General features: G+C 38.1%; 1 protein-coding gene across 1 annotated transcript in view; it reads right to left on the minus strand.

The window, feature by feature from the left end:
• Positions 1 to 13,640, minus strand: part of USP32 (ubiquitin specific peptidase 32) — a 225,214-nt gene extending 211,574 nt beyond the window's left edge. The window contains exon 1 of the mRNA XM_036911110.2: positions 13,448 to 13,640. Within this exon, the coding sequence (XP_036767005.2) occupies positions 13,448 to 13,505 (58 nt within the window). The 5' untranslated portion in view covers positions 13,506 to 13,640. The remainder of the gene's footprint in view (positions 1 to 13,447) is intronic.
• Positions 13,641 to 14,888: the final 1,248 nt, after the last annotated feature.

Consider the following 14,888-nt stretch of genomic DNA (forward strand, 5'->3'; position numbering starts at 1 on the left):
ACAGCAGCAGAATCACAGAACCCAAGAAAGGACTAACAGTTACCAAAGGGAAAGGGACTGGGGAGGATGGGTGGGAAGGGAGGGAGAAGGTGGGGGAAGAAGAAAGGGGGCCTTACGATTAGCATGTATAATGTGTGTACGGGGGGTGGGGCGCATGGGGAGGGCTGTGCAACACAGAGAAGACAAGTAGTGATTTTACAGCATCTTACTATGCTGATGGACAGTGACTAATGGGGTATGTGGGGGGGACTTGGTGAAGGGGGGAGTCTAGTAAACATAATGTTCCTCATGTAATTGTAGATTAATGATACCAAAATAAAAAATAAAAAATAAAAGAACTAAATACCTGACATAATTAAAATTAAAAATTTCTGAGCATCAAAAGCCATTATTAAGAGTGCGAAAAACACCCCCAAGAAAGGGAGAAAATATTTGCAAATCATGTATCAGATAAGGGATTAATATCCAGAATATATAAAGAACTCCTACAACTGAACAGCAAAAAAGCAAACAACTCAATTCCAAAAATAAACAAAAAATATATACAAAGGACCAAGCACAGGAAACAATGCTCCACATCACTAGCCATTAAGGAAAAACAAATCAAAACTACAATGAGTTGCTACTTCACATTGATTAGGAGGCTAAGAAAGACAAATAACAAGTGTAGACAGGATGTGGAAAAATCATAACCCTCATAATTGGTGGGTAAAATAGTGCAGCCACTTTAGAGAACAGTTTGACTATTCCTCAAACTGTTAAACATCAAGTTACTCTACGACCCAGCAATTCCATGCCTAGTTATATATATTCCAAAGAACTGAAAACAAGCACTCAAACAGATCTCTGTATCAATCCAATGTTCATAGGACCATTATTCACATAGCAAAAAGGTGAAAACAATTCAAATGCCTATCAACAGATGAATGGATAAACAAAATGTGGAATATACATATTATTCAGCCACAAAAAGGACTGAAATTCTGCTCCATGTTACAACATGGTTAAATTTTGAAAATATGCTAAATGAAGTAAGACTGAAAGGATAAACATTTTACGATTCCACTTATACGAGGTACCACAAACAGGCAAATTCAGTAGAATAGAGGTTACCAGGAACTTGGGGGAAGAGGGAATAGGAACTTATCTAATGAATACAGAGTTTCTGTTTAGGGTGACGAACAAGTTCTGAAAATGGTATTGGTGATGGCTGTACCTTATGAACATGGTTCAAACAGTAAATTTCGTATTATGTATAGCTTACATAATAAAAAATTGCTAAATTCAGGGGAAAACAAAAATAAAAACATCTCTATACACACTTGAGTGCCGGTCAGACAAAAATTCACATGAAATATTTCAGAAGTCCCTTACAATAATCCTAAGACATATAGTTGAAAATACAATCCTGATCATAAGGCCATATTCCTATTACAATCAGAAATCATAACTCAGTGTAATTTCGTTTTTTCTTATATATGTGAGAAAAAATATATTTCTGCATTAACATTAGGATATGTATTAAGATTAGAATATATATTGGGATTAGGATATATATTAATATATGTGTAGCTTTTAGAAAGGGTTTTACAGAAATGAAAATGTCAAATTAGCTCTGGTGTAAGTTAAGGAAAATAGACTTCTTTAACTATTAGAAGATAACTGTGAAGGACTTCATAAATGTGAAAACTCTGAAAAGCTGAAAAATCCACTTCTAGTGTTTTTACTTGCACAGAGAAATGCATAAACATCTATTATTCCAGGTATAAGGACTCAAGATACTAAGATAGGCAGAAAAGTCCACTCTTTCAGCTTAGCTTATCCCTGACAGGATCACAAGAAGCACTGGTGAGAAGTAGATGTCTTGGGTGCATTTTCAAACCTCAGACGGTCAGAAGTATATAAGATGAGCAAACTCTTCTAAATTCTAATGCATCATACAATTGTCTATCTTTGAATGAATTCTTCTAACACATGTAGAACTGCTAATGCAGTGCAGTTCTCTTGGACCTACAACTGTAACTCTGTCACATTCCTATAAACTTGCAAACTGGGAGTTTGAGCCACATGTTATTTAAACATTCAGAAGAAGACATGGAAGTGAAAGTTAAAAGGTATATATTAAAAGAAAATGAAATAAGATAATTTATTTTTAAAAACATCACATCACAATCACATATAGACAAGAACGCCTGTAACCATCCAGTTTCTTTCCATCATCAAACATATGCTGAACACCTAACCTGTTAAACAGAGCAAAGTGGTTTTAAAAAAGATTCTTCCTCAAGAAACTTGCAATCTAGTGGGGAGATTAAGTTAATACACATAAACAATACTATATGTATATAAAAATATTCAAATACCAAGGATATACATTAAGAGCCAAAAGAATTTACAGAAGGTAAGTGCTGGATTATCCAGGAATGTTCCAAAGAAGCTAAGATTTAGCAAGGTCTTAAAATCTAGAAATTTGGGTAGAATCAAATGAAAACAAACCCTTCATAATGTGTCTCTGATCAATCAAACCAAGGCTCACCTCCAAAAAGTAGATACTCAAACTTAATCAAAGGTGCTAATTATAACAGAAATTAGAAATTTACTAGTCCTTGCATATAATTTGTATTTCCTTTTTCCTCCACATTTTCTGAGTGCTTTGTGGATTCAGGTAATTTGAGAGTAGGAGACATTCTTTTTAACCCAAATTTTAAATGTTTATTATATCCCTGGAACATTTTGACATTTACATAAATGTCATGAAACAACCATAATTTATTCTGTAAAAACACAATTTACCAGCTTTCTCCTTTAATTCAAAGGGCACTAAGTTGTCCCACTCTTTTAGTCAATGTTTTAATAAGCCCTGCCAGGTACCTTTTAGGCTCCAGAAATCTTATTCTCAAGGACTTCAGAAATCATATAAAGTAAAGGAAAACAGTCAATTAAACTAGTAGTGGGAATGCAGTGGGATAACTACAAGTGCGTTAGAGCAGCAAAGGAGAGAGCAATACCAAGCAAGGCTCTGACAGGACTTGATGACTGATGTTTGATGAATGAGGATCTGATAAGGCAGATAGTTCAGGGAGAAAGGTGCATGTCAATGAGCACATACCTCTTACCACCCACTTCTGGAAAAAAAAAATAACACACTGGCCCTAATTTCAAGGCACTAGTAGTATTTTTAGGAATTTACTTCATAGAGAAAAGGCTTATAAATTGGTCTTAAAAATGAATTCACATCTCATTTTTAAAAATGAGCTCACCATGAACATACACAGAAAAGTAAATAAAGTTAAGATTCTATGAGACTCAGAAACAGGCAAAACTTATCTATAGTGATAGGAGTCAGAACAGTGGTTACCTCTGAGGGGCGGTATCGACTGGGAGAGGGCAGAAGGTAGCCTACTGAAGTACTGGAAATGTTCTTTATGTTGGTTTTGCATGGTGGTTACCTGGGTACATACCTAAAAGTTCATTAAGGTTTACAATAGGATTTACGCACTTTACTCCACATAAGTAATAAAGGGGGGCATTCCAGATTTAGGAAGCCACATTTTCAAAAGCACTAAATGTTCAGGCAGGGACCAAATCCCAGAAACTAGCCCACACTAAAAAGACTGACTTCAAACCATAAGGTATAGGTACCTTCCACTGAAGGGCACTTGAGTAAAATGAACAGATGTGTATTTCAGAAAGATTATTCTAGTAGAAAAATAAAGAATGGATTGAAGGGGTAGGAGACTAGTAGTCCAGGGAACAGATGAAAGCCCTTCCTATGGCAATGACTTTAAAGATAGAGAAGAAACGTATTAAGAAGGCAGCACCAAAGGAACACTACAATAGACTAATGTGAACAGAAGAAAGAAAGGGTCTCAACTGATGACCAGCTTTCTGGCTTGGGCCAGTGGGTAAATCATTAAGACATGCAATATATAAGCAGATCTGTGGAAAAAGAAATAACATTAAGTTTTGGACTCTACTGAAATAATACAAAAAATATGCTCTACTAAAAATGGAACATTTTCTATAAGATGTTATTTACTGCCAAGTGCTCATTCAGGTGATGTCCTATTTCTTTTATTATTTAAGTATACTTGCTTGGCAGTCTTCTGTCAACTTCAATTTGAATCTGTGGTACCAGTGATATGACAATATAAAATGCTTCCAACATTAGGTAATTGCTTATTATACCTTTAAATCATAAAGAATAAGCAATTCTTTGTCCTTCCATAATCAGCTGTGAACAGGTATTCTCAAGTCAGCATATCTGACAAAGAATAACTTCTGACCTATAAAACCATACAGTGAAAGAGTTCATTTATGGAGCTCGTATAAAGAATCTCTAAAACAAATTTATTAATTAAACAACTGTACTAAACCCACCACAGCTTCCTACCACAGCTGTTCACCAACACTCCAAAATCAACTTTAGAACAGAGCCAAAAATGATGTAACATGTTTAATACAACTAAACATTTTTTAAAAGCAAAGAATGCACTTATACAGATACAGATAGAAAAATGTGAGTTTTAAGCCTCAGGACACACACACACTGAGCACACACACTTATCCTGAACCAAGTTTCCTCTAAAAGTTCAATCCAGTTTTTAGAAAAGACAGCTGTGATATGCAATTCACTCACTCAACAAATATGTATTGACTAGCTAAATATATGGCAGGCACTGTACAAATGCTGCTAGGGATACAGCAGTGAACAACACAAATATGTTCCCATCCTTATGAAATCTTTTAGTCTAGTGTACCTGATCATGAAAATTGCATTCTAGAGCAAAGCCTTCCTCTTACTCTGATCTCTAAATGATCACTACATTAAATCTGCCCTGTGGCTTAAATTAAGACACACATGACCAAAATAAGTATAATGATAATTAGGAACTTCAGAATAATAACTTGGTAAAAATACAGGGGATCTAACATATAACAGTGAAGGAAATCTCCTGAATAATGTCAAGGAGAATCCAAGGAATGGCAGCTATGCTTTCAGCACAAGGGGCAACAGGTAAGACTGGAGAAGGCCAAAAGGCTCAAGGAAAAGTTTTTTCCAATATGATGAACTGCATGAACATCTGATACATATGAACATGTATGGATCAGAGTTAACAATTGGGTGGAACTTTGGGGGTTTAATTACAGTAAACAGAAACCTAAGCAAATAAAACACAAGGCAATTACTGGAGGAAATCAAATGTGTAAGGAAAGGAAAAGTAATCCTAGTATATTAAATGGCTATGAACAGTATTAATAAAGGTCCAATTACATAAACTCTAAACAATGACCTGACCAAAATAAGACATATTTACCAAGATGAGGAAATCAGAGGAAAAGAGGAAAACATGTGCATGTTTGAGGGATTGGTAGCAGTGTAATAAAGAGCTAACTTGGGGGTGGGAGTGGGAAGGAGTAGCAATATGAGTATGTTATTTCAAAATATAAAGATAAAGACCAAATTAATAAATTTATAGTGTTAAAAGTATTGGCCAATGGGTAGAGGAAAATGGCAAGGGAGGGAGGGTAATAGTACTATTGTTTTCATACCATGCCCTGTAGAATCATTTGATTCTAAATTATGTGCACATATCATACTATGATAAAAATCAAAACTAAAAGATTAAGAAGGGGGGAAAAGCATTAACAATGGAATGTAAGAGAAACAGAATCTTAGCCCCCCCCCCCCCAAAAAAAAGACTACTCATAAATTTATAGTTTAAAATCCCTGGATTATCTAGAACCAATAAGATAATGTATGTGGAGGTGAATTTTATTCTCATCTTCCAAAGTAACACTGTGCAACACTTTAAGCAAAAAGTTTCCAACTCTAAACTCACATTTGGCAGTAAGATGGTATTTGTCATTACGGATAAAAAGTACATGAAGATTATTATATCAAGTCATTTCATGCACAAAATTATTAAGTATTATATTTAACCAAAAGATATTCTCAAGTGTTCATAATACAATTCATAATACAATTACTTGCTGCCATTCAGGAATTTACATTATTAGGTATCAACTTAAATATTTGAACCAAACAGACAAAATCATATATTAAAGTTCAGACTCTTACATTTTTAACTATATTCCAAACATTTAGCACAAAAAATTTTTCAGAGTTGATAAAAGAAAAAAATTTTGAGATGGACACATTGCTTAGTATACTCAATCCCTGTCAGCACTCTATTCTTTACCTTGCAACCTTACTTACATTATGGAAGTTCTCCAAATCTCTCCATCATTTATACATTTAAACATTTCTCAGCCATCCAATATTTACTGAACACTTACAGTACACCAAACGTGGCACCTATACTAGCACTGGGGATTCAACATCATGCCTGAGAATAAACATGATAATTACATTATTATGATGGAGGCAGTAATGAACTATACAGAGTGGTACAATAGTGACAGAAGATCACCTCAAATTAGGTGATAAGAGAAGTCCTCACTGAGGCCATCAGAGCTGGGACTTCAGTTATGAAGAATGAGCCAGACATGAAAATTTGAAAATAGCTTTTCGAGGCTGAAAGGAAAACAGGCTGAGAGGAAAGGAATAACAGGATTATTTGAATTTTAAGATCACAACAGGTATCTTAGCAAGAGAAGACAGCAACAGGGACTGGAGTAGAGGCAGTGAAGATGAGCAGAAGTTAACAGACTGGACTGGATACCAAAGTAACGGCTCGTTGAAAGACTCAAACTGGGAAAAAGAGGGTAAGTCAGACAGTGAAATCAAAGGAATAACTGAGAATGTCTATAGATTCTTGGATTTATTAACTGTGTTGAATAGTGGTGCCATTTACTATCATGAGAAAGACTAGGGGAACCCTACATTAATAGATGGGTCCTTTCATAATGGAATCTCTAGACTCACAAGTCATTAGGAAAAGGCAAGAAACCATAGCAAAGCTTAAAAGATTTTTTTCGAAAGGGGTAAGATGCTGAGAAAAATCTAACTTCTTTATAGAAATGAAAGAGAAGCTGGAGAACTTCCTCTGTAAATCCTCATTTCAGCACAGTTTTGCTTTTAATGCAGACCAGTATCAAGGACTACAAGAACCATATTATATCAAGGTTTCAAAATATCAATTTTCCTGAACCTTGTTCACAAGAAAGTGATGAACTTGGGACTCCCCTAAAATAAAGAGGGCTTTATATTAATGAATATTATATCCCTAATAGAGTGGGGTATAGTAAGGGAAGACCTTCATCTTTGAAGCTAGATCTAATATATAGGTCTCTGACTAAAATAGGAAGTATTAAAAAGCTAGTTTTATCAGGCTTTTTTGTAATTAACTGTCCACCTCTAACCTCCAAGAGCTCTTTATTTACATATGAGAGGAACAAGTGAATTTATTAGCATGCAGAAAGAGACGTGGAGTGGCTTGATTTAAACACAAATATCACAAAGGCCAAAACGTAAAAGCAGAAGTACAAACAAGACCCAAAAAGAGAAGCCATGCTTTATGAATACAATATGAAAAGAACTGTCAGTCCCATCATAGTCTTCTCCATTACCATTATCAAACCACCAACTTTTAATTCATAAATAAAATCCCCCTACCTCTGCAACTGTTTAACATTAAAGCTTCTAATCCAAACTCTCAGCATTAATCTCTAGCGCTCCAAACACAGAATTTCTACAGCCATTGCAAGAATAATACAGGCATACCTCATTTCATTACGCTTCAGAGGTACTGCATGTTTAACAGATTGAAGGTTGTCCCAACCCTGCATCAAGCAAGTCTACTGGCATCAGTTCTCCAACATCACTTGCTCATTCATGTCTGTGTCACATTTTGGTAATTCTCACAAAAGTTCGAACTTTCCATTATAATTATATTTGTTATGGTGCTCTGTGACCAGTGATCTTTGATATATTTATTCTAATTGTTTTGGGGAACCATGCCCACACAATAGTGAACTTAATCAACAAATATGTTTGTTCTAACAGCTCCACCTACTAGCCATTCCCCTTCTCACTCTTTCGTGGGCCTCCCTCGTTTCTGAAAGAGAACAATACTGAAATTAAGGCCAATTGATAACCATACATGTCCTGTAAGTGTTCATATGAAAAGAAGAGTCACACATTTCTCATTTTAAATCAAGAGCCAGATTATTAAACTTAGTGAGGAAGGCATGTCCAAAGCTGAAACAGCCAAAAGCTAGGTCTCCTGCACCAAACAGTTTAAACAAGTTGTGAATAGAAAGGAACAGTTCTTGGAGGAAATTAAAGCACTACTCCAGTGAACACATGAATGATAAGAAAGTGAAACAGCCTTATTGCTCATATGGAGAAAGTTTTAATGGTCTGGATAGATCAAACCAGCGAAAACATTCCCTTAAGCCAAAAGCCTAAACCAGAGCAAGATCCTAACTCTCTTTAATTCTATGAAGGCTGGTTGAGGTGAGGAAGCTGCTGAAGAAACTCCTGAAGCTAGCAGACACTGATTCATTAAGTTTAAGGAAGGATGCTGTCTCTGTAACATAAAAGTGCAAGGCAGATTCTGTAGCATCTTATTATGCTGATGGACAGTGACCGTAATGGGGTATGTGGTGGGGACTTGATAATAGGGGGAGTCTAGTAACCATAATGTTGTTCATGTAACTGTACATTAATAATACCAAAAAAAAAAAGTGCAAAAAGTGCAAGGCAGGCAGAAGTGCTGGTGTTTAAACTGCAGTAAGTTATCCAGAAGATCTAGCTAAGATAATTTATGAAAGTAGCTATGCTAAACAACAGATTTTCAATGTAGATGAAATGACTTTCTATTGGAAGAAGATGTCATTCAGGACTTTCATTTCTAGACAGAAGTCAATGTCTGAGTTCAAAGTTTCAAAGGACAGGATGACTCTCTTGTTACGGGCTAATGCAGCTGGTAACTTTAAGTTGGAGCCAACGCTCATTGACCATTTCAAAAATCCTAATTTAAGAATTATTGTATACCTACTCTGCCTGTGCTCTATAAACACATTTTATTTCGATATTTGCTTTATTGCAGTGGTCTGGAACAAAAGGTGCAGTACCTCCAAGATATGCCTGTAAATCACTTCCCTAACATTTCCTATGACCTAGCATATAAACAAGTGCTAAAAACTTCTCTTTCTCCTGAGAAAACACCTGGCTATTGGTTGGTTGCCATATTCTGAACTCTAGGTTACTTACATGTATTTCTAGAAAGCAACCCTGAATGCTGTCACTGTGAAGTCTCACTAACCATGCACAAAGACAAACAATGAACAAGAAAAAACAACAGCTCTCCAGTTTAGTAAATGGGAGGCCATTAACCATGAACTGATGTCACTTCATTCCCCCCACCCCAAAAATCCATGACTCATTAGCATATTTGTCTCTCCCTTGTCACTGACACTCCATATTGATTGTCAAACTGGAGATAACGAAAAATAGCACCTTTGTAACTACTTAAGTGACTACATATAAGCAGACTGATTTAAAACTGCCACTTTTTTTTCCTTTACATCTAATAACAACGGGTATAGGTGGTATACTTGCAAAAAGCTGAACAAAACCTGCAATTCCACACTAATTAATGCTGGAGAGTTCAGCAGTAAATTTAACAAATTTAGATGAAGGCAAACAAGTGCTTTAATAAGAGAGAATAGTGCATCCCAGAAACCACTACCCATGAAACTCAATTTTCATTTATACAATGACAAACCAGTTAATATGATATTATCACAGGTAGTACATTACTAATGAAATTTTAATATTAATACTATCAAACTTGGTGAATTAAAATTTTGATTGGAGAGTCAATGTTCTAAAAGCATATCAGTGTTGGTAGATAAGTACAATGAAAAGTACTGGGCTCTTCAACTATTACATGGTTAATTTTCCACTAATTAACACAACCATCTTTAAATGACTAGAAAATTAAATTTTTTAACCCATAATTATTAAGCACATACTATGAAATGAGTACAATTTTCGGGATCTTTCCAGGCCATCAAATACACCCACACACACTGCATTCCTATAGCACTCACTTCTTTAACATTGTAGCACCTGACATACTATATGTTAATTATTTATGAATGATATACAAATGTACTATTTATTGAAAATATTATGTCCATTATTAAGCATATACAAAATAGAACTTCGGATAGAAGTTCTAATATTTTATTCCCTCCTCCATGTTTAGTCAGTCCTGCATATACCCTGAGGTGGTACATTTCAGTGGAGATCACTGACTGAGGCTATGCTTCTAGAGGGAAGGTCTTAGTTATCTTTAACTAAGTTTCGTCAGTGCCTAAGTCATAGCTGGTGCTTAGTAAAAATGTGCTGAATAAATGAGACACTAGAAAATGTGAATCCACAACATAACTTTTTGACATACTACAGCTCATCACCCAGCTACTTAGTCCAATATAAGTGCCATATTCTACTTAAAGAAAGGGATTAGAAGAAATGTACCCATTATATTTTATTACCATGATTTAAAAGCTAAGGACAATTTTAATTCAGCCAATTCTTGCAAAACAAAAAACAAAAAGTAAAAAAAACTATAATTCTCAGTTTCCAGAATTATGAAAAGGAGAGGAGAGCAGGAAAAAATAATTAAAAGTACTGAAGATTTTTAAGTTCTTACATGCTCTAAACTGCAACTCACCTTTCATTCAATGTTTTTTTAATGCTATGTTCCAAGCATTTAGAATACATTTTTAGGAATACACAAGCCACAAACTTAGGTGCAATAAAGAAGTGAAGAGCTGAAGAACACAGCTGCTAAAATTCTCAGTACCCATGAAGTTTAAAAATACATACACTCCAAAAAAATAGTAAATAAATAAATACATTCTAAGCCAGAATCAAGCCTTCAAGAGAAAGCTTATTTGTGGTCTACTCAAGATATTTAGCAAAGATAAATGCAAGCAAAAAATGTAAGTTACCACTAATACTTATCCCTCAAAAACAAAATTTAAGGTATACTTTCAGTAAAATTAATGTTTATATAACGGACATGCAAACTAGCTAAAACAGTATGCAAAATCAATCCTCCTAATTTCTACAGCTTCTGAGATGTAAATGAAAAGTCAGGAGACTGCCCTTTTACTCAGGCTCAGTGTGTGTTATCTGTCATTAATACAACACTTCATTTCCAAGGCCCCAATCTGCAAGATAAACTGCCTGCAATTCCATGTTTGTATGTGGCAATATATAATTGACTATTTTTTACTACTACCTAATTATGGCTAGGCATTATTCAGTGCTCAATAATTTTAAGTAAAGCCAGTGGGTGGGTATTTCAGTAGTTTATAAGGTGGCTTTTATTTATAAAATGATTCATATAACACACATTATGTGTGCTTGTCCAATACCCCCAACATAGATACACAATCTAAACAAGCAAATAAGACAGACTGATGGAGATTTTAGCACCTATTTAGACTTCTCATGTGCCCCCAAACAGTTCTCAAACCATTATCTATGAAAAGTTTAATAAATTCTTTCTATAACCTTACTAAAATAAATCCTACAGTTGTCTGACATTTAATAGAGTAAATAGTACCATGTTCAAAAGAATTACCCACTAAAACAAAGCTCCTGGCTTACATTTAGAAATGCTATCAACTTGCTTCTCTTTTGCTTTAATTTTCCTCTGCAGCAAAACTGATAAAACATAAATTCACTCAAATAATAATTAAATAAGGTTTACCACATATTTTGCTACCTCTTCAAACATTTTAAAATTCAACAGGCAGACACTTCATTACAAACTGAACAAAGACCTTCAGTCAAAAGCAGTTTAAATTGCACCAACTATTTATTTATATTTAAAAGGTACTAAAATCTTAGTTTGATATTAGGAAGGCTAGAGTGGAATAAAAGTTTAATTTCAGAATTCCTTAATGCCAGGTACATCATCCTCAAACTTAAGAAACTAAACACTTCTGAACTCTGAAGCTGTAAATCAATTTGACTGATGTCCTCTTTCATGCCATGTAAGCCATTGCCTAATTGAGGCCAGACCTGTCAGGCTTAACAGCATCCCGGAAATGAATAGCCTACTAGAGCTGGAAACACATCAAGAATTTGGAGTATTTCTCATACTGAGACAGACAAGGAAAAAAGTTCAAGCGAGATTGTCCATAAGAATAATCATTATACTGTTCCACAGGAAAAAAGACACAGAAAGCATATTTTGTTATTCTAGTCAGTCTACAATAAATACATCTAATTCTGTACCTATTTTCAGGTGAAAGCTCACTGAACTTATCCCTTCCTTTCTACATATGACCAAGAGTTCACTACTAAATTCTCATTTTGAATGCCTGTCTTTGTGACTAATTTTTATTTTCTATCCTTACCTACCAGAACCATCACCTGGAGCATGGATGGTTTCTTGACTTAGACTTGGTGCCTGCACCTAACTTTATGTTTTTTCACTTCTTACAAAGAAAAGAAATACAAGCACACACACATACATAAATACATACACACACACACTCAAATCCCAGATATGAAAAATAAAGTCACATTCCGGCCATAAACTGTGCAATAGACACTTCCAGGTAGCGCGTGCTTTAGCGATCTTGGGCAGTGGTATCAGAGTAACTGGTAGGGGGTTGGGGCTGTGAACAACATACTGTGCATCTGAGCCAATAAGCAGCAGGCTAGGACTGGTAGCAAGGCCGGTCTCAAAAGGGAGCTACACAATATCAGAATGCTGGATTTCCGAATGCCATTTTATGAAGAGGGAGGGGTGAGAACTGGGGATCAAGTGCAATAAAAGGAAGGCTCTGGCTAACGTCTGAGGAGATGAAACCAAAGACAAGGTCTTGGGGCAACACCAGCTGTCCAGTCTCATTTCACCCCACACAACTAAATTTCAGGTCGTTCTAACCAGCCTGCGGCTCAAAGGGTGAGGGGGCGGAAAGAGTAGATGGTGATAGCCCCCAAGAGACTGGCAAAGGCCATTGGAAAGGCAGAGACTCCAAGACTGGAAGAGGCTTCTAGCTTCTACCAGCAGAGAGAAAAAAGCTTTGCAGCCGCCTCCCCTCCGCCTTCCAACCAAGGCTGTCAGGTACGAGGTTAGGATGCTGTTGGAGGTTTTCATGGAGTGATGAGAAAATGGCAGTAAAGGATGAGGGGGGCTGGAAGGGCTGGTGCCACCCAAGAGGACTTCCCTGGACGCATCAGGGAAACAACGCCACAGGAGAGCACAGGCATTTCCCTGCCAGCGCCAGACACCTCTCTTTCTGGGAAAGCTTCGCCCCTTTCCAAACGGTCCCAATTCCCAAGCACTGCTCCCACCCGACCGTTCTCCCCCGTAATCTTTCCCATCTCCGGCACTCCTTTCCCTTCCGCTTCAGACGCCCCCACGCCCCTCCCCGACCCAGTCGCCCACCCTTCGGTCAGCCCGTCGCCGGCCTCCCAGCAGCTCGCCCAGCCCCCTCCCCCCCTCACCTCTCCTCAGTGCCTCCTCGTAGCTGAGGAATCCGATCCGTGACTCCTTGGCGCCCATGCTCCCTCATCCCCTCGGCCGGGTGTCGGAGCCTGATCTCGCCCCCAACCCCGTCCCGCCTTCTCCTCTGCGCCCCTGGGTGACAGTGGTGGCGTCCCCCGCGCCCCTCCTCCCCCAACACTAACAAGTGCGGCTTCTGCCCCGGCGGCTCCTCCCGGCCGCAGCCACCACCTCCATTCCGAGTCACGTGACTGACCCGCCCCTCCCTCCTACTCCGCCCTTCTGCGCTCTCCACCCCGCCTTCCCTTCTCTCCTCACACCCTCCTCCCACCACCCCGCCGGGGGTCACCTGACCCGAGGCAGGGGATTGTTCCGGGTAATGGCCGCCAGGGGCCACACACTCCGCTCCGCCCCACGCTAACCGCGCGCAGGGACGTAGAGGCGGGGCCGCAGCCGCGCATAACGCATCAGCCGCACCTCCCCGCCAACCCGATGCCGGGAAGCCTGGGCGCCTCCGCCCTCCTGGGGCCGGGGGGTGATTTCCGGGGCACTCGGGGTCGCCCCGCCGCCCACCCGTTTTGGCGCTTACGGTTGGGGCCAGAGCAATAGTCGGTTGGTGTGGCCGTTGCCCGTCCCGTTCTTGGCTTAGTAGTGGGATCTTAGGGACCTGGGGTCTGAGGCTTGCGCTTTCTTAGAGAAAGGAACGCGCAGGCGAAGAACTAACGTTAAATCTGCGACTGGGAGGGCGTTGTGAGAAGAAAGGACGCTCAAGGATTTCCTGTGACAAGAGGGTTCTTAATCCTACTGGGGAGATCCCTAAGGAAAGTGAACCTTGTGACAAAGTTTGGAATGTCTTCGTTTTCGTGTTAATCCCATGCCCCTATCCCATCGGACTTTAGAATTCCCCGCGTCCTCAGGCCCAGCTGCCCCACACCCGCTCTGAGCCTGCCTCTCGTACAGATTCTTGGGCAACTGCTCTGCAAAAGGCTTACCCTCCCTCCAAGAGTTACTCCCCACCAGAAATGTGAGGGTTACAAGACATAAAGGAGTCCCTTGCTTTTAAATATTTTTAAGTTGTTGTAGTAAAATATACAATCTACCATTTTAACTCACCATTTAAGTATCTTACTAATGGAATCAGTATTTCTCCTTTTGTGACTAACATGTCACTTAGCATAATGTTCTCGAGGTTCATCCACAATGTAGCATATGCCAGAATTTCCCAGATTTACCAATGATCCAGCAGTTCCACTTATGAGTATATACCCAAAAAGAATTGTAGGCACGGATACATATTTATACAAACGTTTATAGAACATTATTCACAACAGCCAAAAAGATAGAAGCAACCCAAGTGTCCAACACAGATAATGATGGATAGATAAATAAATTGTGATATATACATACAATGGAATGCTATTCAGTTCCTTGCTCTTTAACTCT

Source organism: Manis pentadactyla, chromosome 4 (assembly GCF_030020395.1).
Source record: "Manis pentadactyla isolate mManPen7 chromosome 4, mManPen7.hap1, whole genome shotgun sequence".
Lineage (NCBI taxonomy): Eukaryota > Metazoa > Chordata > Mammalia > Pholidota > Manidae > Manis > Manis pentadactyla.